This window comes from Macaca mulatta, chromosome 6, assembly GCF_049350105.2.
Source record: "Macaca mulatta isolate MMU2019108-1 chromosome 6, T2T-MMU8v2.0, whole genome shotgun sequence".
Classification (NCBI taxonomy): Eukaryota; Metazoa; Chordata; class Mammalia; order Primates; family Cercopithecidae; genus Macaca; species Macaca mulatta.
The window spans coordinates 157,061,548-157,088,558 of NC_133411.1; the positions used below are offsets into that span (position 1 = coordinate 157,061,548).

Below are 27,011 nucleotides of genomic sequence, written 5' to 3' on the forward strand. Positions count from 1 at the left end.
GATGGGACATGAAGAAACTTTTGGGATGATGGATATGAATATTTTCTTGATGGTTGGTTTTATGGGTGTATACAAATGTCAAAATGTATCAAGTTGAACATTTTAAATATGTATGTTTTGTAGGTCAATTTTGCCTCAACTTCTTAGTCTTTAAAGATTAAGAAAAATTTTAAAAGACCAGCTTCTCCTCCTTGTTCACACACTCTACTCCTACTTTCTCAAGAATGTTGTTTCAACAATTCTGTTAATGTCCAGCTTTCTCGCTTTTACTTTTTTTCCTGGACCTTTCCAGATGGCTTATATACATCTTGTTATTTCTTTCATTTAAAAATAAAACATAAAGAAAAAGAAATACTTCCTTGATTCTATGTCTTCCTTGATTTTTTCTTCATTATCTTATTGTCATTAGGCCAAAAATCCTCTAAAGCATAGTCTAATACACACTAACTCCAGTGTGTTCTCTTCTATTTTTCCTAAAGTCTACTCTAATCAGGGTCCAACCCATGACTACATCAAAATTGTTATCATCAAAGTCAGAGATGCCTCTGTGTTGCAAAATCCAATGATCAGTTCTTGATCTTCATTTCATTTACCTATCAACATTTCATATAATTAATCACTCTTTCCTAAAACATCCCTGCTCCCACCTATGTGGCTTCCAACATAGCTTTCTTCTACACATTCTACCTCAGTCTCTATGCAAATTTCTCCTCACAGCCTGACCTCTAAATATTGGAGTGCTGCAGTTTCCGTCTTTCAACCCATTATGTATTTTACCTATATTTATTATCTTAGTGATCTTACCCTCTATCCAAATTTATGTCTTCAATCTGTATCTCTTCTTTGAAATCTACATTCCTATATACAATATCCTACTTAGTATTTTTATTTGAATAGTTAATCAAAATATCTCACTTGTTCTGTTTCAAACTAAGCTCCTGACATTTCCTCTCCTATAAAATTCTGTCTCTCTCATTATACCTCAACTCACAAAATGGAAACTCCAGTTTTTTCATTTACTAAACCAAAAGCCCTGTAATCTTCTTGACTTCACTTTTTTCTCACACTTAACATCCATCAGCAAATTCTTTGACCCATATTCAAAATACACCCCCAAACTAATGACTTTTCAACAGCCTCCATTGTTAATTTCTTAGCACAAACCACTGCTTTATCTCATTCAAATTATTACAATAATCTCCTAATTACCATCCTTGCTTCCATCATTTCAGTACAGATTCAATGTTCAACAGTGTGAATCAACAGTATATGTTCAGCCAGAATAATTCTGTCTAAATATAATTTTTATCGTGCCAACTTCTTAATCATAAATCTCCAATGACCAAGCACAGATTGCTAGTCCTTTGATTAAGGCCCAGTACAGCTACTTGGGAGTTTTCAGTTCTGCCTTCTGGTGTTTTGGTTTTTCCCTCTGAGTCACCTTTTAGTTTTCCCTCTTAAAAAATGATCTGTATTTATAGTTGAGCAGTTTTCTTAGACTGCTTCCTGACTAAAGATCAAATTGCACAAAACACAGTCTCTTCATTTTTTCTGTCTGTCCCATTTAATCTTAGCTTGTTTAATATCTTCAAAAATGTGTTGTGTTCTTTATGAATAATTTGATATTACACTTTATTGAACAAAAGTTATAACTCAAATCTCCTTGAGATAAACCCACCTTAGCCTTTGGCTCCCTTTATAGTTTCTGTCAAACAATATCATTTACAGAGAGGGTCTATTGTTTCACACAGTTTATGAGATATAACCTTGAGATATTTAGAAAGTCTATTGTCTAACACAAAGGACCGATGAGGGACCATCTGAAAACTATCCAATGTTTAAAGGATTTGAGTTACATATTTGAATTTCTCTTTACCTCAAGATGTTTTACTGGTAGCATCAGAATTTTATTTTGCTCTGAAATTCTCTGAGGATGACGATTATGTTTTCAAACCCAGAAAGTTCTGGATCCTTTATATTCCCCTAATTTCTACTTGGAGATAGAATTATTCTTTGATTAACTGATCTCTCTTTTTTATACCTTTTAATGAAATCAGTTGATACTTTCAGCATTTAACCTAGAAATACCCTTAGCAAGGTCTGCTAGTTCATTAGATGTAATTTTTCCTAGTTTTCATATGATTTCAGGCCTCAGTTTTGCTAAACTTTTCATTGCTCAATAAAAAAGTCTCATTTCCTCTAGCTTCCAGTAGCATTTTCCTCATTTTTAAGCTGTCATCAACAGCACCCTTGAGACTCACCAGGATACTGCTAAATAGTTTCCCAAGGATCTTCTAGCTCTAACAAAAAACTAGTCCTCATAACTATGCCACGGTATAGATTTTTATTATTGCCAAACACAACCTCCAAATACCAAACTTGGTACTACTCATGTGATACATTGCAAACCAGTCTTAAATTAGTGGTATAAAACAACAACCATTTTATTATACTCATGGATTCTGTAGGAACAGTGAGGAAGTGACAGGGGATAGTCTCTGCCCCATGGTGTGGAGCTTGATTGGAGACAATTCAAATGGTTGCAATGGCTCAAATGGCTGAAATCATTTGCACGTTGATCACCATCAGGGAAAACTGAAGGTTGAGCTCAGCTGGGACTATTGGAACATGGACATGTAACACCCCTGTGTAACTTGTGCTTCTCATAGTATGGTGGCTACAGTCCAAAAAGGTGCATACCAAGGAGCATCCTGACAGCAGGGATTCCCAGACAGCCAGGTGCACCCTCTGTGGCTTTGTATGACCTACCTTCCCTTTTGACACAGTCTAGTGACTAACACAATCCCAAGCCTACCCAGATTCAGAGACATTAACTATAGACCTTACTTCTCAATGAAAGGAGTGTAATCAGTTTTGAGACTGTTTTAAAATTGCCAGACTGTGATAAATTAAAAGTCAGATCATGTGCTGCCTGAGCCTGTCATTCTGGAGGAAAAGATTGGAAAGAGTCAGAGTGAACGTGTATTTTGACTTTTATTTTCTTATTTTAACATGATAGGATACAGAAAAGATCTTAGGCAGGTATTTGGAGACTTGTAATTAGAAATTAAAGGGAATGTAGAGAATACTAAGAAATGTGATGCTGTAAAGGAAATTTAAAAACTGTTTTATTCTAGACACCCAAAAGGTAAGAAATGCTTTTAGTAACAAAAGCCATATGAATTTTCTGAGTTTAAAAAAGGTTTTCAGGTTTGTTGCCATGATCATATTAAGACAGTTGACTTCTCACCTAAGCTTATAGTTTCAGATGGCCACAAACTAAACCACTACATTTAGAAACAGAGGTAGAAGATCAAAAAAAAAAAAAGGTAAGCTTCAGAATTGTGGTTGGAAAGAACTTAGGACACTTTTGAAATAGTTACTGGTATATGGAAAAAAAATAAAACAAATAGTTAAGAAACACTCTAAATGTTGAGGGATTTATATTGTCAAATAAACAACAAGCCTAGATTAAAGAACCTATGACCTTCAATAAATTTTCAAGACCCAGAAATTGGCCATAAAGAAGTAGCCTTTGAATGTAGTACAGCCCCAAAAAGTAAATGTGGTTTTCAAATTTTATCTCAGTTTGGTTCTTGGTAGAAGTTCAAGAGCCTATCAGAGGGCATGGCAAGAAACTACCAAGAACAGCTGACAAGGGCATTATTTTCAATAACAGACTCAGAGTCTTATAAAAGGATATATGCCACTGCCAGACCAGGGGGTGTCAACCAGTCCAGGTAAGCAAGTTTTATCAGTGCTGTGTGTCAATGACATCTACATGTATCTCATTACATTTTTTTTTTAAATGAGAGTTTAAATTATGTTATCCTGTTCATATTCTTCTACTGTATAAAAAGCATGGGGTAGGGGTGAGGAGTTGATAGCGTATAGGTCTCCATAAAGAGCTACTTTTGGAAACCCTGAACTTTCTGGTGGTTGCAATGACAGGATAAGACTTTAGATTGTGTCTTTTAAGGGGCAGGGTATGTCCCACATGTGAACAATAGGGTGTGCACAGTTTTTTATTGGTCACAGGGCCTAATTGTCTACAAAACTCATACTACAAAACTGTGATATAGAACATTGCTGGGAATTGGAAGTCTAATAAGGGAATCTATTTCTCTGTCCTTTTTGCATATGGTGTTACTATATGCCTAATCTCAGCAATGATGAACAAAAATGTTGTATTTCACTTTTAAGCCACCTTTAAAGAATCACAATATTTTATTCTTCTCACCACTTTGATGCAAATGAACAGGGCAAATTTGAGCCATGTATTGAAAATGGAAGAGCCAGAAATGAAAGGAGACTGGGTATCTCCACCACTGCCTGGAGGCAAACTGCCTGTGAATTAGGGACACTCATGTGGATGTTATACTATTGAGAAACAGACTTCTATCCTCTACAAATTGTTACACAAAGGGGTTATTTGTTGTATCAACTGGGATTACCCTAAGTAAAACATTTGTAGTAAAAGGCACAGTGCAAAATTTACCTGCATTAGGATATGGAAATAATATAGAGTTATTGGGTCATGCTAGCTTTAGAAATTAAATCATGCAGGTATTGATGATTCCACCCAACGTAGTTATTTTGCTTTTGTTACTTGTTTTAGTGGTTGTAAAGGATACTGGCATGGTAAACACTACTCTTACAGGCAATATTGTATTTTAAGTAATAAATAATTTATTAGCAGGGCATATACCCATGATATGCGACATGCTATATGCTATGAAAGATAAAATGTTATACTTCATTTTAAGTCAAAATGAAGAGATTGGCCGGGGGCAGTGGCTCATGCCTGTAATCCCAGCACTTTGGGAGGCTGAGGCAGGTGGATCACCTGAGGTCAGGAGTTTCAGAACAGCCTGGACAACATGGCGAAATCCCCCATCTCTACTGAAAATACAAAAAAAAAAAAAAAAAAAAAATTAGCCAGACATGGTGGTGCGTGCCTGTAGTCCCAGCTACTCAAGAGGCTGAGGCAAGAGAATCGCTTGAACCCAGGCTGCGGAGGTTGGCAGTGAGCCGAGATCGCACCACTGCACTCCAGCCTGGGCGACAGAGCTAGACTCTGTCTCTATTAAATAAAAAAAGAAAAAAAAATAAGATATTTATTGATTCCTTCTTGGATAACTGCAGAACACATTTGACAGTAGGCTTCATTTTAGATTAGTCAGGAAAATTGAGTTAGATTCTGAGAGGTAGAGGTGGCAAAATATGCTTTAGCAGAGAAAATATTAATCGGCAAAAGTACTGTAAAGTAACTAGTGGTTCAAGTCTCTGATAACTGGAAGGGAAACTGGGAGATGGAGTAAGAAGAGAAGTATGCCATATTGCAGAAGAACTTTGAATCACAAGCTAAAGCTCTTTAATTTTATTGAGTAAGCTTAGTTAAACAACGGGAAGGCACACCCAGTTATTTTTCCTTGGGGTGGCTTGGCCAGACCAGAGATAATAGGCTTGGGGGAGAATTTGTGTAGCAGATATAATGGGAATTTTTGAATTTAGAAATAAAAATATTGCAGAGGATTTTTATTCCCAAATTTGAGGGCAAACCTGATAACAATTTGTTTAAAGTAAGTCACCTGATGTGGGCATTACTGCTCCCTTGTTATTTTAAAAGACCTTTTGGCAAACTTTCCCTCTCATATTTCAGTGTCTTAGCAAACATTTAAGAGGCTTCCTCTGATGCTTATAATTAAACTTCAAAGGGAAGGGGAAAAACCAGACATGTAGTTGGGATGAAACTATTTCTTATTTTTTTCTCTCATTGTTACCAATATGCAATTCTACCTTGCTTATTTTCCATTACATTTTCTAGAGGGTTGCATTGACATTTATTATGTTCTGATTTAAGATGGTAGGGAAAGTCAGTATGTTGGCAAGAATTTTTACTACTGTGTGATTTAGACCCAGCTCTCATTTCACTTTGGGCCACTGTACTTACTGAAAACATCATGATGTTGCATGACCTATTTTGTACTTACTGGCCTCTTTTCAGTCTCCTTTTCAGCCATCTTTACCTGATATCCAGTGCTCTGGCCTCCTGAACTATTTGATGTTAATATAATCAACATTCTTCACACACTCATGTCTATCTTCATGAGTGGTAGTTTAATTTTCTTTCTGCATATGTGTCCCCTTCTTCAACATCCCACGTTACTATTCTTTCTACAAGTAGTCTTATTTTGCCACAGAACTCTTATTTAGCTTTCAAGATTCATACCTGTGCAACTGTATGTTTTAAATGGGACTTTCTGTGATGACATTGTGTTAGCAAAATTAATTGGTTCTTTATTTATGTATTCACAGCTCTTTGGGCACATTCTGTTTTCCAGGATGTTATCCCATCATGTTTGAATTATATTGTATGTATTGGACTTGCTAAACCATGAGCTTCTTGAGTACAGGGATAACACAATGTAAGTACTATATTCAAGGCAAGTGCAAATTAGTATGAGAACATAGAAGAATTAAAAACAAACAAACCTTTATAAACCATTGAAAAACTTCCACAAAGAATAGCATAAAAATATGAAGGCAGTTCACATAAGAGAGCAAAAAGACTAACAAATAAAAAATGGCTAGGCATAGTGGCTAAGGTCTATAATTCCAGCACTTTCGGAGGCCAAGAGTAGAGGATTGCTTGGGGCCAGAAGTTTGAGGCCAGCTTGGGCAACATAGCAAGACCCTGTCTCTACAAAAAGTAAAAGATCAAATTAAAAATATAAATAAATATTAAAACAGTTTGTATTTTTTCACTCAAGACATATTGTGTAAGCTCAGACTCAGCCCAGGAAAATCAGTAGTAGAATTTAAGAGAAAAAGAAAAGAAGCACACATTCTGCTTTAAGATCATTATAATCTCATGCTACAGACTAAGCATGAATTAGTAAATAATGTAACAGAGCAACTTAGTAGGAACAAATCTATAAAAGTTCTAGGAAGAGGGAAATAAATGACCACAGAATTAATTATTAATAGAATTTAGCTTGATTCTCTTGAACACTTTCCCCACTATCTAACCTGGACCTTTTTAAAAATTTGTTTTTAGGCTGGGCGTGATGGTTCATGCCTGTAATCCCAGCACTTTGGGAGGCCGAGGCAGGTGAATCACCTGAGGTCAGTTGAAGATCAGCCTGGCCAACATGGTGAAACCCTGTCTCAACCAAAAATACAAAAAAATTAGCTGGACGTGGTGGTGGGTGCCTGTAATCCCAGCTACTCTGGGAGGTTGAGGCAGAATTGCTTGAACCCAGGAAGCGGAGGTTGCAGTGAGTCAAGATCGTGCCATTGCATGCCAGCCTGGGCAACAAGAGTGAAACTCTGTCTCAAAAAAAAAAAGTTTTTAATTATGGTAAAATGTGTATAGCTTAATATTCACTATCTTAATCATTTTTAAGTGTCCAGTTCAACAATTCAGTGGCATCAAGTGTGTTCATTGTGTGTACAACTACTACTGCCATCCATTTCTAGAACTATTACACTACATCCTCCTCAACTGAAACTCTATACCTATTAACCAATAACCTGCATTACCCACTTTCCCCAGGCCCTGGAAACTACCATGATACTTTCTGTCTCTCTAATTTTGACCATTCTAAGTACTTCATAAAAGTGGAATAATACAAAATTTGTCTTATTGTGACTGGTTTATTTCACTTAGCATACTGTCCTCAAGATTCACCCATGTTACAGAATATGTAAGAACTTCCTTCCTTTTTACAGCTGAATAATATTGCATTTTTCTGTGCATAAATATGCTTGTGTGTATAGAAACACATACTACATTTAATAACAAGTATATATAAATGTGGTATATATACACATTGTTTTCCCATTTTACTTATCCACTTATCTGTTGAAAGACACTTGAGTTGCTTCTACATTTTCTACATTTTAGCTACTGTAAATAATGTTACTATGAATATATGAAATATTTCTTTGAGACCTCTTTTCAAGTATTTTGGGTAAATACCCAGAAATCCCACCTAAACTCTTTTTTTTTTTTTTTTTTTTTTTTGAGATGAAGTCTTCCTCTGTTGTCCAGGCTGGAGTGCAGTGGTGTGATCTTGGCTCACTGCAACCTCTGCCTCCTAGACTCAAGGGATTCTCCTGCCTCAGCCTCCTGAGTAGCTGGGACTACAGACGTTTGCCACCATGCCTGGCTATTTTTTTTTTTTTTTTTTTGGTATTTTTAGTAGAGATTGGGTTTCACCATGTTGGCCAGGCTAGTTTCGAAATCCTGACCTCAAGCAATCTGCCTGCCTCGGGCTTCCAATGTATTGGGATTACAGGCATGAGCCACTGCACCCAGCTTTGGATTACCTTGTAACTCTCACTCTCTTTGATCTTTTAAATAATCTTATTTTTTTAAAGATTCATTTTAAAAATCCAAATTCGGATGCAATCATTGAAGGTGGGATTCTATGTCAGGAGTCAAAAAGATCTTTATATACTAAAAATGATGAAAAGTCAAAATGAACAAGATGAAACTTGATTAATGGCTTTCTATGTATGTTAAGAAAATGAACCACAAAAAGTGGTAAACAGAGCTCTGATTTCTTATTTATAGTATGCTTCATATATCATCATTTAGGTTAGTTATAAACATACTGATTGGGACAAGATTCTATTCCTCTTGGTTATATTAATTAATCTATCGGCACTTTTTTGTTCAGTTGTTCAGTCAGGTATAATATTCTACCCGTGCATCTTTATCCATTTGCAAAGACAGCATGAGAGCTTATCTAATGCCTTGCTGAGTTCAAATCCATTGTATCTGCATATACCTTATACCTATCAGTTTAGTTATAGTGTCAACAAAGAAAACAAAGTTACTGTGACCTAGTTTTTTCTAAACCTAGGGATCTTGGCGACCTTTTGTCCTGTTCTCAAGGCTATGCTCAACTAATCGCTTCTTGAATAATTCTCTGAATTAATGTTAAGCGGAAACACTAAAACTTAAAAGCAAAGAGATTTGAGGAGACTTACCACAAAACACATGTACAAAATTCAACTTTAATAAATGTATTTAAGAAGAAATATCCAAAAACATAAAAAAATAAAAAATAAAGCAAATTAAGAAGAGATTTTGAAATATAAACTACTTAATGCTTTATTAATATTCATAATATCTGTCAACTTTCAAAAGTTTTATATTGCAAACTATACTTTGTGACGTAGTTCGATTTCCACTGTGGCAAACATAATTTAGAGAAATGTAGATTGCTTTGATCCTGGTGAAAAGGGATCTGAAGGGAGGATAAATGGTGGAGCAGAAGTGATGAGTAACACAGGTTATACGAATTGAACAGAGACAGAATTGTCACTCAATAATCTGCAAATTGGAAAAACTGACTTCCAATTATGTACTTAGTGAAATGTACTCTTCTGCAAAAGCCAGTGACTATTAGAAATTTTTCCTTTTATCTCATTAGAAAACAGATAAGAATATAGAGATTCCCAAGTGAGACTGCTATTGTGTTAAAATATGTCAGAAAGAAATCAAAGAAATGAAAGCAATAATAGAAAACTAGAGATGGGCAAATATCTTCCATAAATATGGAAAAAGATAAATTTTGGAAAATGTCAGTATAGTTACTAATAATCCCTGATAATCATATAGTGGTAATTATTTTTAATCATACTTTTTGAATAAATATTTATGCAGTAATTGTTAAATATTACATGAAAATTTGAAGAATGAACGATTAATAAGGTACAGATTCTACTCATAAAGAGCAACTAGACAAATAGAAGAAATACCTTATAGGTGTAAGTTTATAATGTAGAACAGTTTCACAAGAAAAGTAAATACACATATTCTGAGAACTAAGAAGTATTATTAGTGTCAAAGGGCAGGATTCTCAAACTCAAATGCATCCAAGCGCCAACAATAAGCAAGGCAAAAGAGTGAAATAAGAGCACGTTTAAATGAGGCATGTACCACTAAATTCCAGCTGACGTTTGCCATGGCAATGAAGTGCCCAAATATTTTCAGAAAAATCTTCTGTTGTACTATTTTTCTCTTTCTTTTTCCTTTTTCTTTTCTTTTCTTTTCTTTTTTTCCCCCCCAGGCTGAAGTGCAGCAGCACAATCTCAGCTCACTGCAAACTCTGCCTCCCAGGTTCAAGAGATCCTTGTGTCTCAGCCTCCCAAGTAGCTGGGATTACAGGTGTGCACCACCATAGCCAGCTAATTTTTCTGTATTTTTAGTAGAGATGGGGTTTTTTCATGTTGACCAGGGTGGTCTCAAACTCCTGACCTCAAGTGATCCACCTACCTCAGCCTCCTGAAGTACTAGGATTACAGGTGTGACCCACTGCACCCGGGCTATTTTTCTTAAATATTCAACTTTTAAAAGCTGATGATTATTTAGAAATACATTTAAAATCACAGCATAGGCTAAATCGATACATTAACAAGCCTGAGTTTGTCTCTATGCTACCAGTTTAGAATGTCTGCCTTGGAGGATAAAGAAATGTTCTGTGAAGAGTAACATAATTTGGATTTTTATTGTTTGATATATAGAATTGAGAGATATAATGATTAAAGAAAATAACATCCCAGGCAAGGCAACACTGTGAGTTAAAGTAGGCAAATAGATATGTAATGAAAATAAATGAGAAATGAGGAAGAACTTATTTTAGAACAGGTGTAGAGTCTATGATGGGGAAGAGCAGGACATATGATAATATGAGCATTTAGGAAAGAAGGCGAGGATGACTAGTAGCCCACATAAATTCATTACAAGTGAGTCATGCCAAACTTCCTTCATTGTACTTCACAAGAATGAGAAGTTTGGTACCATACCATAAGATATATGAATATTGATTTCAGTAGACTAACGTTGGAAACAAGGTGGTGAAATATCTTTGAGTTTGCTTTGTTCAGCACTTCTGCAGTGACGTAGATGATAACCAAGAAGCCATACTTATTAAATTTTCAGTTGATATAAAGGTGGAAATTATCGCTAATGTGAAGTCATAGTCAAGCCTAAGCAATCTTGAGGGACTGAATGCAAAGTTTAGTCAAAAAACTAAAAGTGTTTATAATCAAAGACTGTCAATGAAATCGGCATATGATGTATGAAAATAACCCAGAAACCTACTCTTGTTAAGAATACTAAAACTCAGAAGGGTTAATTAACATCTCCCATATCATAGAGATTTGGCAGAAGTAGAATGCACATCCCATGTCTATCTGGACTCAAAGTCTGTGTTTATTCTAATCTATCACAGAGCCACAATGTGTATTTCTCAGTAGAACTTTAGGTCATTTTTAAATATTGACTGGAAGATTGGGGTAAATGTTTCTCAAAATGACAAAGAGTCTATGTTTTGTTTTATTCTGACAGAACATTGATAATAATTGAATCTAATCCATCAAGTAGAGTAGGTCAAATTTTATATAAGCTAAGATTTGCAAGTGTCAAAAATTAAAATGTTTATGTTTAATTGTTATCTTCATGTCAATGTAATATCAGAAAATATCTCATTAATTAAAGGTATTTCAATCTCAGTCATTCAACAAACATTTTCTGAATGGCTATTAATTGCTAAGCATGGTTGAAAGTACAATGGATACCACATTGAGAAAAAATAAAATCTCTCCCACTAAGCACTCACATTTTACATATTTAATGTGTCTCTCCGGTTCTACCTTTTTATTCCCCCTTTTTTCCCCTCCCCAAAGATAACATTTGAATCCAGGACAAAGCTTACATAACTTCATGACATTTGCATGACATTGGCACCTGGTGAGGTATTTCTTACCAATTGGTCCCTGGATATTGACTTCTCTCTCTCCAGGAATTTTTGCAGTGTAATATGACTCCTATGGTCACTGTATCATAGAGGACCTGGGTCTCCATTCCCCAGCTCCCTGTTATCTGTTTGATGTGTTAGTACACTTTTCGGAGTTATGTGATTCCTCCCATCAAGCTATCAACTGTAATGTCTCTTAACTCAAAGCCCCTTGTTCTGAAATAAAAACCGTTCTTGTTCATGAGCCCCCTCCCCACTTGACTATCTTGGGAACTATGAATTTCAGCTGCTTTTTCTGATCTTCATTGCAGCATGGCAGACCCCTGTAAGACTGCTATAAAGTCCAAATACCTGGATATCTTCCTCAATACTGCCCACTCTGTTTCACCCATGATAAGCCAAATAATGCTTTAGATGCCTCCAAAAGCCAAGGGATTTGAACTAAACCAGGACAATGAGGTCTAAGTTCGAAAACCCCCTTTTCCTTCTCTTCCCGAATCCCTCCTCTTAGTCCTAGGAAATATTTGTCATCTTTCCTATGTGATCTAATGGAAGTTCTAAGAAAAACAATCTTCACTCTGAATAAAGATTGGATTGTTACAAATAAAAAATTCTTGACTTTAGTCTATTGTACGGCTAAGGATGTTAACAAAGACCACTTTATAATTTAATGGCAAGCACTGACTTCCTTAATTAGTACATTTTTGGATTAATGTGATGGCTGTCCTTTTTTTTATTAAAAAAGAAAAACCTCTCTCTCATGCCCTGTGCCAAATGGTGGAAGGGTTCAGGGGTTTGAGAGAAAATAGAGTACATAGCTGTCTGAGAAGTGACATTTGAAAATAATACATTTTACTATATATAAACAATATTGGGAAAAGGAAAATTTATATGAACAAGTAAAATGTTAAAACACACAGGCACAGATATAGGTACCTCCTTGGACTCAGAGCTAAGCATTCTGAAAGTAATGGAGCTGCATTTCAATAAATGAAATAATATTATATATATAGTTGGCAGCAAAAATGATAGAATTAAAATTTACCTTAAAGTCCCTTGCATGTTTATTAAATAAAATGCAGATGATTTTATATACTACCGTAAATAGTAATATTTTAGTAAATGTATAATTTTTATATAATAAATTTTACATTGGCATTTGACTGCAATAATGATTTAAAAATTAATAATATAGTATAATAAATTTTACATTGAAAATACATTCTTATAGGGTCTGTGTCTTTACATAAAAATGTATGCATGGCTATATTTTGGAAGACCACTGTATGTATGTTGGGACTGCATTCTAGCACGTCTATATAAGAGCCATGCCTTCTACTGAATTCTCTCACATCTCCCTTTCTTTTATTTTTCCTGTTTCTTTTTTGCTTTTGCCTGAGTCAGTATATTGATGTTTACTTATTCCTAAATGTTAAGATTTTTAAAACTTTTCCTGTTTTTCTTCAGGGTATTAAATAAAACAAAACTAAAACTGCTGTCTTTTACTTACCTTGCAGCCAAAAGACTATAATTGTATACAGTCTGTGAATAATTGCCTATAATTCATTAATTTCTAGTATTTCCACTTCTAATATAAAGAGCCAATTAAGTGATTTCCCACAGAATGTTTCTTACTTTTTCCTTTAGGTTGTATTAAAACAAAACCAAAAACTTTCATGTGGCCTCAGAAACCTAACAGAAAGGATGATTCAATCATTAGGGACCAGATTATTTCTTAAACTATGTATATATATATATATGATATAATATTTCCTTCCCTATGTTTATCCACAGCCAATGCTTAATTTGTGCTTTCATGTTCCTAAGCGTTTTTGTGGTAGGTAGTGTAAGTGTTGAGGATACAGAATTGAAAACATTCAGAAAAGGAGGATAGAATCATTCTAAATAAGAATAATTCTACATTAAAAAACCTATTAAAAAAAAAACTCTTGAAGATCAGAGGAAAGCAGGCAAGGAAAGACTGGAAGATAGGGAGATAGTAATATTTAGGTGAACAGTGACTGAGAGTTTAGAGGTGAATATGAGAAGCAAAGACCAAAAATGAAACTCTAGGCAGAGAGGAAGAAGTTTAAACAGGAAGTTTAGAAATGTCACCATGAATTTAATGATGGCATATGATCGACTACCACTGTTACCTTGTTTTCTTTATTATTATTATTTTTTGATGCTTTCAAACTTTTGCCACTTTTTGACATAAGATTATGATTAGACTAATTCTGTACATTCTAGTCACAGAAGGAGAAAAAATGGTGGTCAAAGGAGGAAGAAACATAGGAAGTAGAATGGAAAGAGGGAGGAAGGTCACAGCAGTACCTAAAACCAACCAAGCTATGCAATGCTTTAGTTTTAAGAACTGATCTTTATATTATCTCATATTAATAAGAAAACATACTTAAAGATCAGAAGTGGGTAAATTGTACAATTGTTGTTTTTAAAGGTCATGACTTAAGCAATTTCCCATATATTCTGTTTTTCTAGATATTTTGACTCCTTTTCCCATAAAGGGTTCAAGAAAATTTTAAATACAGTTTTTAAGGTTTTTCAGTAGTGTCTTTGAATACTTTTAACACATGACCTACATCGTTCTGTAAAGGATTTTAAGATAATTTCCTTCATGATATTTTAAATAGCAGTTTATGATTTGAGGCAGACGTTCTCATTATCACTACAACCATTCTTTTCTGTTGTTGTTTCCTGAAAGAAGGTTATGGCATCACACTCTTTTATCTCTCTTGCAATTAAATTGGGCATGAGAGTTAATGCTATTCATCTAACTTTTATATGAAAAGTATATTTTCAAGTAGTGAAGATTATCAAGGTCTTTATGACTACTTCTTTTACTTTCGGATAAAAAAAGGAAATATATTGCTCATTTCAAAAATTCAATTCAGGCCGGGCACTGTGGCTCACACTTGTAATCCCAACACTTTGGAAGGCCGAGGCAGGCGGATCATGAGTCAGGAGTTCGAGACCAGCTGGCCATGAACGGTTTCACGAAACGGTGAAACTCCGTCTCTACTAAGAATAAAAAAATTAGCTGGGCACCTGTAGTCCCAGGTACTTGGGAGGCTGAGGCAGGAGAAGAATCGCTTGAACCCAGGAGGCAGAGGCTGCCGTAAGCCAAGATCGCACCACTTCACTCCAGCCTGGGCAAGAGAGCAAGACTCCGTCTCAAAAAAAAAAAAAAAAAATCAATTCAGTAACTTTAAAAAGTAAATTTTTGTTACAAATTAAAGAAAATAATTGACTCCCTATTTATTTTGACTCAAAACTGGACAACCACTGGCATTTGACTGCAATAATGATTTAAAAATTAACAAGCTGATTTCTGCTCAGAAAATGCTTCTTCTAATTCATTTCTGGCTACAGTGTGGAATATCTGTCTCCTTTGGGTACACCTTGGATGATTTGGACTCTAAAAATCCAAGTTACACCCAAGATTCCATTATCCTGTGGTTACTCACTTGGACCACAGACATGAAGGACCTGTCTGCAAGAAATAGAAGAATCAAGTGGAGCTCAACCAGTGAATCATCCCCATAATGTAGGGAAACCTTAGAGAGGAGAGCCGGAAGGATGTATGGGTTGTTAGGAAAATGTAGGCTACCAGGAGAAAATGACATCCTCTGTTAATAAAATCTGAGGTGCGACTCACATAATTGTCCCAATTTTTAAGATTGATGGGGAGCATGAAGCACTTATTTAAAGTGTTGACAGGCCCCAATAAATGCATAAACTGCATAGGACTCATGTGGTCTGAATGTATTTTAGGGCTTTCTGGGAATTGTCTTGACAGAGAACCTGAGCTGGACAAAGCAGCCTTGATCTGAGTGAGCCAACTGGCACAATGAAGCTGTCAGGTATCTTTCTGCTCCTCTCTCTGGCTCTTTTCTGCTTTTTATCAGGTAAGTTTTTTCTTAAATTAAGATCCCATATTTATACTGAACTGGATATGATGAGTAGTTGTTTATCATATTTCAAAATCCAAATGATTTTGATGTGAAAGACCAATTCTGAGAGATTATTGTAATGATGATAATGATTGTGATGACGACAATGATTATGGTGATAATTATAAAAATTACTGTGATTTGTTGAGTATATACCATATTCTAGGCACGTACCAAGGGATTTTATATATTGTCTCCGAGACTCATAATAACGCATTTCTGTCTCTGCTATTCATATAAGAAACTGTGGAACAGAGAAATTGAGAAAATTAGCAAAAGACTTACAACCAGTAGTTAGGATTTGGAATTTGAATCAGATTCTCTTGGCATCACATTTGATGTTTGTTCCATAAAACTAGACTGGAGGATGGATAATTGCATTAAATATTGGTTTTGCTTTCCAGAATAAAGGAATATTTTCCTCCCCTTAGTTATTATTACAAATAAATTCAAATAATTAAAATTAAGACAATAGGGAAAATGGAAAGTCAATGAGAAAATCTTTGAAAATATGTAATTGAAACTTGGAATGCAGAAACGTAAGTTTCTGGTGAGCTAAATAATCTTCAAGAAGGAGAATATCTTTGGCCACTTTATGACCAAAGCACAATCACACTTCAAGGTTATGTTTTTCATGACAGAGGCATCAGATGAGCAGGTCCATCATAAGCTATTTCTTTCCTTCCTTATTCTTCTACTCTTTCACATTGTAGGGGACAAAGCAAATGCTAGTTTTTAGATCCAAGACCTAGTTTTATCTCTTCTATTCATGGCCTGTGTCACTTAAAGAAATATCATAATACTCTGAGATATTTTCTCATCTGTAAAATACTAGAAATAAAACTAAGCCCTCGGACCCTCCATATCTTATGTATCATTTATGTGACAGTAGCAGATGAATTTTACTACTATGCAAGAGTTTAAATGGCTGTACAAGTAAAAAAAAATCAATGAGATTTAGTTGAGAGAGAAGCCAATGTTCACTGTAGCTGGTCATAATTACATAAACAAATACACTTAGAAATTAAGAAAAAAATGGATAAAGGATTCCTGTGATATTATGGAGTAAGCTTGACTACTAAAGCCAAATAACCTTAATGGGTAGTTCAATCAGCTGAGATGGCAGAAAAATATAGATCTGACTATGTAAAGTTTAGTTGCAAAGATAGTCTCAGAAATCAATTGTTATTCCCTTTTCTTCTCTTTACAAAGGTGAATTGAGGTTTAACAGGATCTGGTTGACTAGCACAATTTACCAAAGCATGGATGCTTCACAGACATACTAGATAGTATTTGGGAGGCCATAGTGCCTAACGGCCTTAATGTTGAGGCAGAGTAAAGTGAATTTTAGCCCTGGCACTTTCATCATATAGCTTTGTGAACTTTCTGATGTTTGTTTCACTCATATATAAAATAAACACATAAAGGACTATCTCTGTATGGAGAATTAAATGAGAAAAAGGCATGTATAATGCTTAACATAGTAGATGGGGTATAGTGCATGTTTAACAAATGTCTATTAACATTATTGCCATAATAAAGTTTAATAAAAAGAGTACTAAATTGGATTCTGTCATTGTGAATATTAATCCTTTTTTTGCCTTGCCACTTCCTACGTATGAGACATTAGACAAATCTCTCCTCTTTTGATGAGAGATTGGTACAGTAGAGAATTGACTGAAAATTATAATAATAAATTGTCCCTGGCTATAAAAACCACTTAGAGTTTAAAAAATATAGACTGTCCAGGAACTCTCTGATTTTATATAATAGAATTTTTAAGTGATTGCCCTAAGAATTTGTCATGTTAATAATCACCCATATTGCTAGTTATAAATCAATGAGGCCAGTAATCACTGCTGAAAAAATGAACAGTAACCTTCCTTCACATTAAAAAACAACAACTTGTTTTCTCCTTATCTTTATTATTAGAGATTGTGCTTTAAGGAATTTGCAGTTGTTATCCCATAAGTGTTGACCATCATTGGAGATAGATTGTGCTAATCCACACTCTCTTTGTGGTGCCCTTGGGCTTACATGGAGAGGGATTGGGAAAGGTGTCCCATAGAAATGGCCACAGATCAAAACTCAGCAGCCCATTCCAAGACTGGACTGAGGGATTTTATTATTTAAGTATTTTAAACCACTGAACTAATTAGTCATAAACTAAAATTACACATACAATATTAAGAGGAAGGAAAAGGGAGAGAAACAAGACTATATGTATATGAGATCTTTTCCCTTTTTAAGAATTTAGAGAGACGTAAAAGGAGAAATAAGTCGCAAGAATGAATGAGTTGTTCCTTACCAGTTTACATTTGGGCCAAGTTTTAAAAGTTGAGCAATTTCAAACTCAAAGAACAAACTACAAACTTCATCTCTTTCCCAACCGTCTGTGGCAAAGGCTTTTGGGAGGAACTACATGAAATGAACCTTGAAATGTCAAAGGTAGAGGATACTTTCCAATTCAACTTCTTCAAAGTGAGACCAGCGATGATAAGGTCATTTCCATAGTAAATTAGTGCTTGGGCCAGGACTGTAACATGAATTGCCAGATCCTTAATCCACTTTTTTTCTACCCCACCCTAACCTCCAACAATTGTTACCTCCTCATGGTTCATGTCTTTATACGACCTTTTTAAGAAGTGAGCAGATTAAAAAAAGAAGAAGAAGAAAAGAAAAGAAAAGAAAAAAGAAAAGAAAAGTATAACAAACAAAAAAACATGCCATGATAGTCAAGTACCAGGAATAGATATTAGGAATTTCCTAATGTTGAAAATCTCACTTTTTGCACATCAATGAATTACAATGTTTGACTTTTGCGCTTTTTTTTTTTTCAGGTGTCTTCAGTCAGGGAGGACGGGTCAGTGCCTATTTTTCTCTCTTCTTTCTGCCTGGGTAGTGCTTGGCTAGATCTTCACTGGCCAAAAAGAATTTGTCTATGGTTAACAGAGCAAAAACAATGAGCAGGCAAACTTTAGGCAGGCATCAGCAGAAATTATTACTCTTTAACTAAACTCTTGTCAGTTTAAAAGAACCTAACCACACATTCTCATACTTTTTTAGGGAAGAATAAATATACATAAAAATAGGAAGTATCTGGGATAAAATTCATGCTCTATCATTGATTTCACTATGTGATCTTGGGGAAGTTACTCAACTTCTCTGAGCTGCAAGTTCCACAATTATAGAAAAAGATAGTATTATTCACGTCATGGAATTGCAATTATATTTAAATTGTGTAAACAATGTGAAAGTATTTGGCAAGCCATAAAAGGCTATATGTGTATTAGTTATTGATTAAAAATTAACATCCTCTGAAGAAGTTAGGATATAGGTTATTGTTTCTTTCTTCAGAAATAAGAACTGAAAGTAGGCAAGAAACTAGTTTATTGCTCTGTATTGAGGACACACAGACTGATTCACTCAGATTTTAATAAAATTTGGTTTAAAAATTGGAATGAGCACAAGTTATCTTCATCGTTGGATCTTTTTCCCCCGAATTAGTTCACCAGTGTCTTTCTATCTTTTTCATTTTAACTGTCAAAGGACAACACAAATACTATTTGTTCTGCCAATCCTGCTCCTTTGTCCATATTAAGCATTTCTACTTGGTTTTGGAACCAGTTATTGTTTAGCCTTGGTGTACCTTGTTATGCCTTTGACGTGAAAATTTCTGGACACTACTGCTAACTGATTGGAGTAGGCAGTCATTGGAAATATTTTCCAACCCTAGTGTACCCACTGCATTATATAAGACTGTTTTTCTTTTCCATTTTAGCATCTCAGAAATTAGGATGCATCTTACAAGTGATGATGCATTTGTGTGTGTGTGTGCGTGTACATGCATGTGCACTTAGGTGTATGTCTAACACATGCACATGTGTGTTGGCATTGTCATATGAAACTGTATACCTTAAAGTTGTATTATTATGTTTAAATAAGCATGATAGTATGGTCTATACTAAACGTGAAAACAAACACCCAAGGAAAGGACACAACATCCAGCCAACACATTTCATATCTCATTAGGTAGTAAAATATAGTAAAACCATTACTCATAGAATTAAGAAATATGGAATTTAATCCTAGTTTTCTCATTAACACACACCTTACTTCCCTTCTTTGAAGCTTGATTTCTCAGATTTTTTTTTCTTACAAACAGAAGTTTTATTGCATTTGGTCCACAGACATATTTCACATTATCTCACAGAGTAGGGACCCTGGGTCGGGGGTCCCTGTGCAGTACTTGGTGGGGTGTGTGGCTGGGAGAGATGGAGCAGTATAGCTGGTCAGACCCAAAATGGGAGAAGGAGGGCTGGGAGCTCCTTAAAACCTACTGAAGGGCTGGGCACAGTGCCTCATGCCTATAATCCCAGCACTTGGGGAGGCCGACGTGGGCAGATCACCTGAGGCCAGGAGTTAGAGACCAGCCTGGCTAACATAGTGAAACCCCGTCTCTACTAAAAATACAAAAATTAGCCAGGCGTGGTGGAGCACCTGTAGTCCCAGCTACTTGGAAGGCTGAGGCAAGAGAATCCCCTGAGCCTGGGAGGTGGAGGTGCAGTGAGCCAAGATTGTGCCACGGCAGAGTGTTTTCTAAAGTTTATTTAAATTTTACTACTTACTGATTTTATGCTTGAGAAGGGCGAAAGTTTATAGTTTGTTTGCTTCATGATCACCTGGATTGCTTACTAAATATACAGATCCCCAGGCATCATGCAAGACATTGAATAATAATCAGAAAGATAGGGAGTTTGAGTCTGCATTTTAATTAACTATCCAGATGGCATTTATACATAAGAAAACTGAGCATTTTTCTCTAGGTAAGAGGAGGCAAGCTGTATTGGGAAGCATTGGCTCTGGAGTCAGATAGTACAGATGAGTGGAGTCCTCATTCATACTTACTTGCTGTATGACTTGAAAAATATTGTTTCCGTTCTCATTGCCTTTGTTTCCACATCACTAAGATGAAGGTTTGAATTCAATGATCTCTAAAACCCCTTCCTGCCCTAACTCTCTGAATTGTTATCAACCAAGCCTGTCCTGCCAAAGCTGCTGTCTCTTCTCCACTCAACTATAAATGACAGGGAAGTTCCTATACTTTTAAATGGCACAGAGGCTGTCATTTCTCTTTTCCATGCCTGGAGGGAGGGTGGAAGTTTCAATGCCAGCAGAAGACACTGAAACTATCATTAGGAGCATGCTTGCACAAGCCTGATCCAGCCAGAACAAAAGGAAGTAAGATTTCCCCCAACACTCAAGTCATTCTTCTCATGCCAAGAATTCTCTACATGATGAAACATCTGATGGGAAATTATAGTTAGCAGTCTGAATTATGGACTTTAAAAAATATCACATTAATTTGAAAAGATTATTCAAGCTAAACAAAATCATGTTGCCAGACTTTTGGAAATCATAGTCCAGTAAAATTTTCCCTGTAAATGTAAATGACTAATATGCTTACAACTCTTTAATTTGCCAAGGAGCTAGATTAAACAGCACAATAATAACTATAAGAGTAAAATAAAACTATTATTTATCATCACTAGCATTTCATTAAGTAATTTCCTGTATAGCACCAAAATGTTTAAAAGTCATATTTTCAGAATAAAGATAGCCCTTTGACTGAATACATTTTGCTTTTTGAATGTATTGCCTTTAATATTTAATATTACTGCATTGCTTTTAATATTTTTATATTTTCCTATCAGGCTCTGTATTTGGGAACCATATCCTCAAAGAGCTGTTTAGATGAATAGTCCGAATTGGAATGAACAGAACAAGCCTTTTAAAAGCAATGATTGGCAACCATTTTCTGTTACAATACTTTTTGAAATACTTGAATTTATTTTTGCTTGTATTTTAAGATAAGAACTGGTGAATTTTCATATCATTGGTAAAACAATGCTCCATGACTCTAATGAGTTTGGAGTTTTTTATTTTTCCTAATTAGCTTGATTTTGCTTAAAATTAATATACTGACAAAATGTCTAAATACGATTTGGGAATGGTATCTAGTACCTATAACTTAACTACAAATTGAAAAACTAAAGCCTCAGAAATGAGGTCTAGCTGACTTACGTCTACCAACAGCAGTAAAGCTGTCAAGTCAGCACTTGAAGACTTCTGACTCCATATGGAGTGAGCTTTCCATGGCTGCATACTGCTTTTAATCAGCAATAGAGGGTCATTGTGTAGTGCACGTGAAAGAGCTTTGAGCAGCACAATTTCTTAAGTAAATATAAGCTGGTGATTACTATTCTCACTTAAGCAAATAATATGATAAGCACATTAGTTGTGTCCACATGCAGGAAGAATTTGAAATTAGGAGGAAAAGGAGGAAGAGACACCATGTTAAAATGTCTCACACAGTGAGTTTAGAGGCTGTCTAAAATTAAAGGAGGAAGTATTTGGGCAAAAGTAGCTATCTCTCTCACCCAGCCGAAGTTAAGGAGATAAAAACTTATTTTATTGGTTCAGACAAGAAATGTTGAGGACTGGTATAGGCAGTAAATTTGGAACTGGAAAAGAAAATGAAGTAAAGCAATGAAGAAGGTGATACAAGGGAAAATAAATGGCAGTGTTTCAATCTGAGGGAAGGTTGGAGAATCTGAAAAATGCTGCTATCATGAAAAATGGAAAAAATAGAATATAAAACTAGTTTGGAAAGAAACAGTTGTATTTTGCACATAAATTTCTTAAGTATGAATGAAATTATTGAGTAAAAGGATATATATATATATATATATATATATATATATATATATGACAATTGAGAGTTAGAGTTTGAGATATTTATAAAAAATCAATTTTAAAAAGTCTGGAATTTTTCAGTACCATATGGGAAAGTATATGTCATTAGGAAGAGAAAACCAAGTATATTAAACTATCTAGGAAATGACCATAATTAATACTCAGGAAGAAAAAAGAAAAGACAGTAAGAGAGAGAAGAAACAGAGAACCAGAGAACTGACATATAATGAAAGTCTGGAAAGAGTTTCAAAAAGGTTGGAGTGATGAAGAGTAGCACATATCATAAGGAAATCATGAAAGTTTTAAAACAACCAATAGATGTATTCTGTATTTTTGAGAGCAGTTTCAATAGAGTAGAAAGGGGAGGGAAATAAGGGTGAGAGGAAGCCAAGTTTGGTAGCAATTAGGAAAACAGATATGGTAAAGAATGGAAATAATTTAACCACATAGGTAGGATTTATCAGTAATAGAAAGAAGAGATGCCATCCTATATCCCAAATCCACATTTGTGTGATTGCAAATTTTCATTGGTTTTATTTGTAAACCTAAAAATGCTAGACTTATGTATGAATAATCCTGAGTCTTTAGTTGACTGACTGACCACGTAAGCTCAAATTTCTAGAAGCATTCTGCACCTTCTTCAACCGCTGGGGCCCACAGAGAGTGGTCATCTCCTGCCCAGTCACCATGTTAAAATGTCTCACACAGTGAGTTTAGAGGGCTCTCTAAAATTAAAGGAGGAAGTATTTGGGTAAAAGTTGCTATTTCTCTCACTCAGCCGTAGTAAAGGACATAAGATCTTTATTTAAAACACATCACGGAAAGTATTCACTGGTAAATCTTGAACCATCAAAGCTAGAAGAGTCCCCAGATACTGTTTAATCTCATAGTGTTGACCATTTTCTATGAGTCACAGAGATCTTTTAGAGCTACTGTAGTTAGCATAGACCTGTAATGAGGTTACTTTCTACACTCCTAATCCAGAACTATTTCAAATATTCTATATGAACTCTTTACAACTTTTATATGACCGCATTTGATCCTTATAAAAACCTTGGGAATCTGAAAATGAAGTATGACATGTGTTCTTTGTTTGCTGTTTTTTGGTTAAGAAAATTGAGGTGCAGGCATTGAGTCCTGTGTTCAAGATAACACAGACAGTCGATGGCAGAAGAGGTTCTAAAACATGATTCTCAGCTTACTTCAGAGATCATCGAAGGCCACTAAAATTTAAGAGTATGATATTTATGTGTTCTATGGAAGTTTGTTCATATTCCACTTGACTGATTTGCTTTCATTTATTGAAATGCTTTGCTCTTCCTAGTCTTCTTCCATGGGGCAGAGGAAGAAAATAGTTGGGTGTGGGTTCAGTTGTGCTAGGCCCAACTGAGATAATCTATGTGAAAGTAGCTTGAATATTATGAAGCAATTGATAAACACAAGACAGTATCATTTTAGTGGAACTAGGATAGAGATAAAGCAAGTTTCCTCTCTCCATATATAAATGTCACTTCATTCCACACAGATATATTTGGAGGGGTTCAGCTTAACTATTGCTTATTGTCATTACTCTTGAAATAATGGCTCAAATGTTATTTACACACCAAATGTGGACTTAATTGACATTGTGTTGAAAACAATCTTTAAACTCCAGACCACTTTTGAAAAACAACTGTAGTTGAAAGGATATGTTAGTGGCACAGGTGCAACCATTCCTACTATGGAGCCCATAATAATAATTATTAATCAGGCATAACATATGTTCTCAACAATAATGCAACCTTAGAATCATTTTAAACACAGCAACTTAGCAGCCATTACTAAATGTTTGTAGTAAGCACAAAAGTTCAAATTCCACAGACTCTGAAACAGGGTAAGGTAATAAAAAGACATGAGATGCACCTATAATCTTAGTTACTTGGAAGGCTGAGGCGGGAAGATTTCTTGAGGCTAAGAGTTTGAGACTAGCCTGGAAAACATAGGAAGACTATCTCTGAAACATATATGTGTATATATGTGTGTGTGTATATATATGTGTGTGTATATATATGTGTGTATATATAGCAACACAGCAAGACTCTATCTCTAAAGTATATATATATTTAGTATATAAATATGTATTTATAATATATATAAGTAGATACATTTAGTATCTATATACTTTAGGTATAAAGTATATATGTACTTTAGAGATATACTTTATATATATGTATCCTATATATATATTAGTTTATGTCTTTACACATAAACACATTAGAATTTTGTTTTCAAGAGCTTATGGATGGATATTGCATCCACAGGGAAAAGTAACAAGCATCAGGTGATGTCTGGTGCCCATTGTAAGGTTCATCCATGTTTTGTTTTTGTTTTTGTTTTTATTTTTTGATGGAGTCTTGGTCTGTCACCCAGGCTGGAGTGCAGTGGCGCGATCTCGGCTCACTGCAAGCTCCACCTCCCGGGTTCACCCCATTCTCCTGCCTCAGCCTCCTGAGTAGCTGGGACTATAGGTGCCTGCCACCACACTCGGCTAATTTTTTTTTTTTCATTTTTAGTAGAGATGGCGTTTCACCGTGTTAGCCAGGATGGTCTCCATCTCCTGACCTCGTGATCCGCCCGAGTCAGCCTCCCAAAGTGCTGGGATTACAGGCCTGAGCCACTGCATCTGGCCCATCTATGTTTTGATAGCAATACAGAAGGAGTGCTGTTAGAGCACATTAATATGATGTTTAAAAAGTCATTTCATGACCCAAAACCACTCTCAGTTGGAATAGTTTAATGTTGGAGCAATAGGTTTTACCCATATAGTATTTGACTACATCATTAATTTACTCCTGAATACAATCTGTTTTCCTTGTAATGAGTTAACTGTGACTCAAAGAAAATGTCTCAAGTATATTTAATGTGTTTTACTTAAGCAGATAAGTAGAATACATTGGATAAGGAGAGCAATTTTATATTTCAGAATGCTTTATGTCGCAACTATTTATATATGGCTTTTAAAGTTTACTGTCTAAAGCTTCTGTTCTGAAGGATGATCTCTTAGAATGCACTGACGCCAATGTCACTCTGCTTACTTTGGTAGGTTGACTGTGGTGAGTTCCAGGACCCCAAGGTCTACTGCACTCGGGAATCGAACCCACACTGTGGCTCTGATGGCCAGACATACGGCAATAAATGTGCCTTCTGTAAGGCCATGGTGTAAGTATTATATTCATCAAAGCTGATCCTTGCAAACACAAACTTCCAGAATAAGACTATGACACTTTTTTGAGGTATTATAGAAGACACCCGTCCCTCCCCATAGAGACTGAAGAAGCAAGCTTCAGGCAATTTGATTGAAAACAGATGGGTCAAAAGCAGCAAAAACATTACATACTAAATTATTAGAAAACATAATCTTAATCACTTTACTTTATTATTAATTTTGATTATCTTAGAGAAGTTTTTTAAAACATTCATACATCTTATACAATATAACTTATTATATTTAATAATTTTGATGTTTTAAGGTTTTCATTTGTTTCTAATTAAAACTTGCAATATCAATATGTAATGAACATATGTCTATACTTATATATATATAACACATCTGACTGATTAATACCAAACTTTTCTCAGAATAAAGTTGGTGGTGTAATATGAGATTTGAATTAATAGATGCATATTACTGAGAGGGCTTGAATGTGTCACTTGCTCTAAAATGTCAAACACCTGAATATCTGGTTCCACTTCTTACGTCTTCTGTCAGAAAAGAACTATAGTCCCTTTGTCATTATCTCTCCTGTGACCTCTACCTTTTTTAATTGTATACATATTTACTCTTGGAGAATGAGCAATTGGTACCAAAAAGTCTAAGACTTATGAAAACTCTGAGATTTGTTTAAGATTCATGTTTTCCACAGTTGGCCAGATGTCACCTCTGAGTGCATTCAATTAACATTTTCTGAATCATATAAATGGAATTTATGGAATCAAATTATTAAATGGACAGTGCCATTGTTAAACCTGTTTTGAACTTCTGTGGTGAATACTTATGATAGTGCACTGAATATATATTTGTCTTTCTTTTTTTGTAGGAAAAGTGGTGGGAAGATTAGCCTAAAGCATCCTGGAAAATGCTGAGTAAAAGCCAGTGTTTCTTGGAGACTTGCCAGCTCTTGCGGCCTTCTTTTCTCACTTCTGCTTATACTTTTGCTAGTGGATTCTTTTAATTCATAAAGACATACCCACTCTGCCTGGGTCTTGAGGAGTTGAACGTATGTCTATTTCTCTTGATTCACTTGTAAATAAAGTACATTCTGCAAAAGCATTGACTGTGTTCTTACTTTGAGATCAAGAAAATATATGCATACAACAGAGAATAATTGACCTGGGATAAACTTGGATCAAGAAACCTATTTTCTTTATCTAAGTTAACCATCCAGTCATTGTGAGATCTTGGGAAAATCCCTTCCTTTCTTTTATTCTTAGAATCTCCAGGTTTATAATGAAGGATTTTGGCAACATGACC

General features: G+C 35.2%; 1 protein-coding gene across 1 annotated transcript; it reads left to right on the forward strand.

Annotated features, from left to right (window-relative positions):
* The first annotated feature begins 14,838 nt into the window (after positions 1 to 14,838).
* Positions 14,839 to 26,810, forward strand: SPINK6 (serine peptidase inhibitor Kazal type 6). Its single transcript, XM_015141201.3, has 5 exons — positions 14,839 to 15,439; positions 15,567 to 15,700; positions 18,586 to 18,608; positions 25,584 to 25,699; positions 26,578 to 26,810. The coding sequence occupies exons 2-5, from the start codon at positions 15,643 to 15,645 to the stop codon at positions 26,621 to 26,623; spliced, it is 243 nt and encodes an 80-aa protein (XP_014996687.1). The 5' UTR covers positions 14,839 to 15,439; positions 15,567 to 15,642; the 3' UTR covers positions 26,624 to 26,810.
* The last annotated feature ends 201 nt before the right edge of the window (positions 26,811 to 27,011 follow it).

What these genes read in the sequence shown, in the direction of transcription:
- SPINK6 (XM_015141201.3), top strand. Translation starts at nt 15,643, where the DNA reads ATGAAGCTGTCAGGTATCTTTCTGCTCCTCTCTCTGGCTCTTTTCTGC. An exon ending in TCTTCAGTCAGGGAGGACGG is followed by an intron (nt 18,609 to 25,583) that starts GTCAGTGCCTAT and finishes TTACTTTGGTAG; the next exon opens with GTTGACTGTGGTGAGTTCCA. An exon ending in GCCTTCTGTAAGGCCATGGT is followed by an intron (nt 25,700 to 26,577) that starts GTAAGTATTATA and finishes CTTTTTTTGTAG; the next exon opens with GAAAAGTGGTGGGAAGATTA.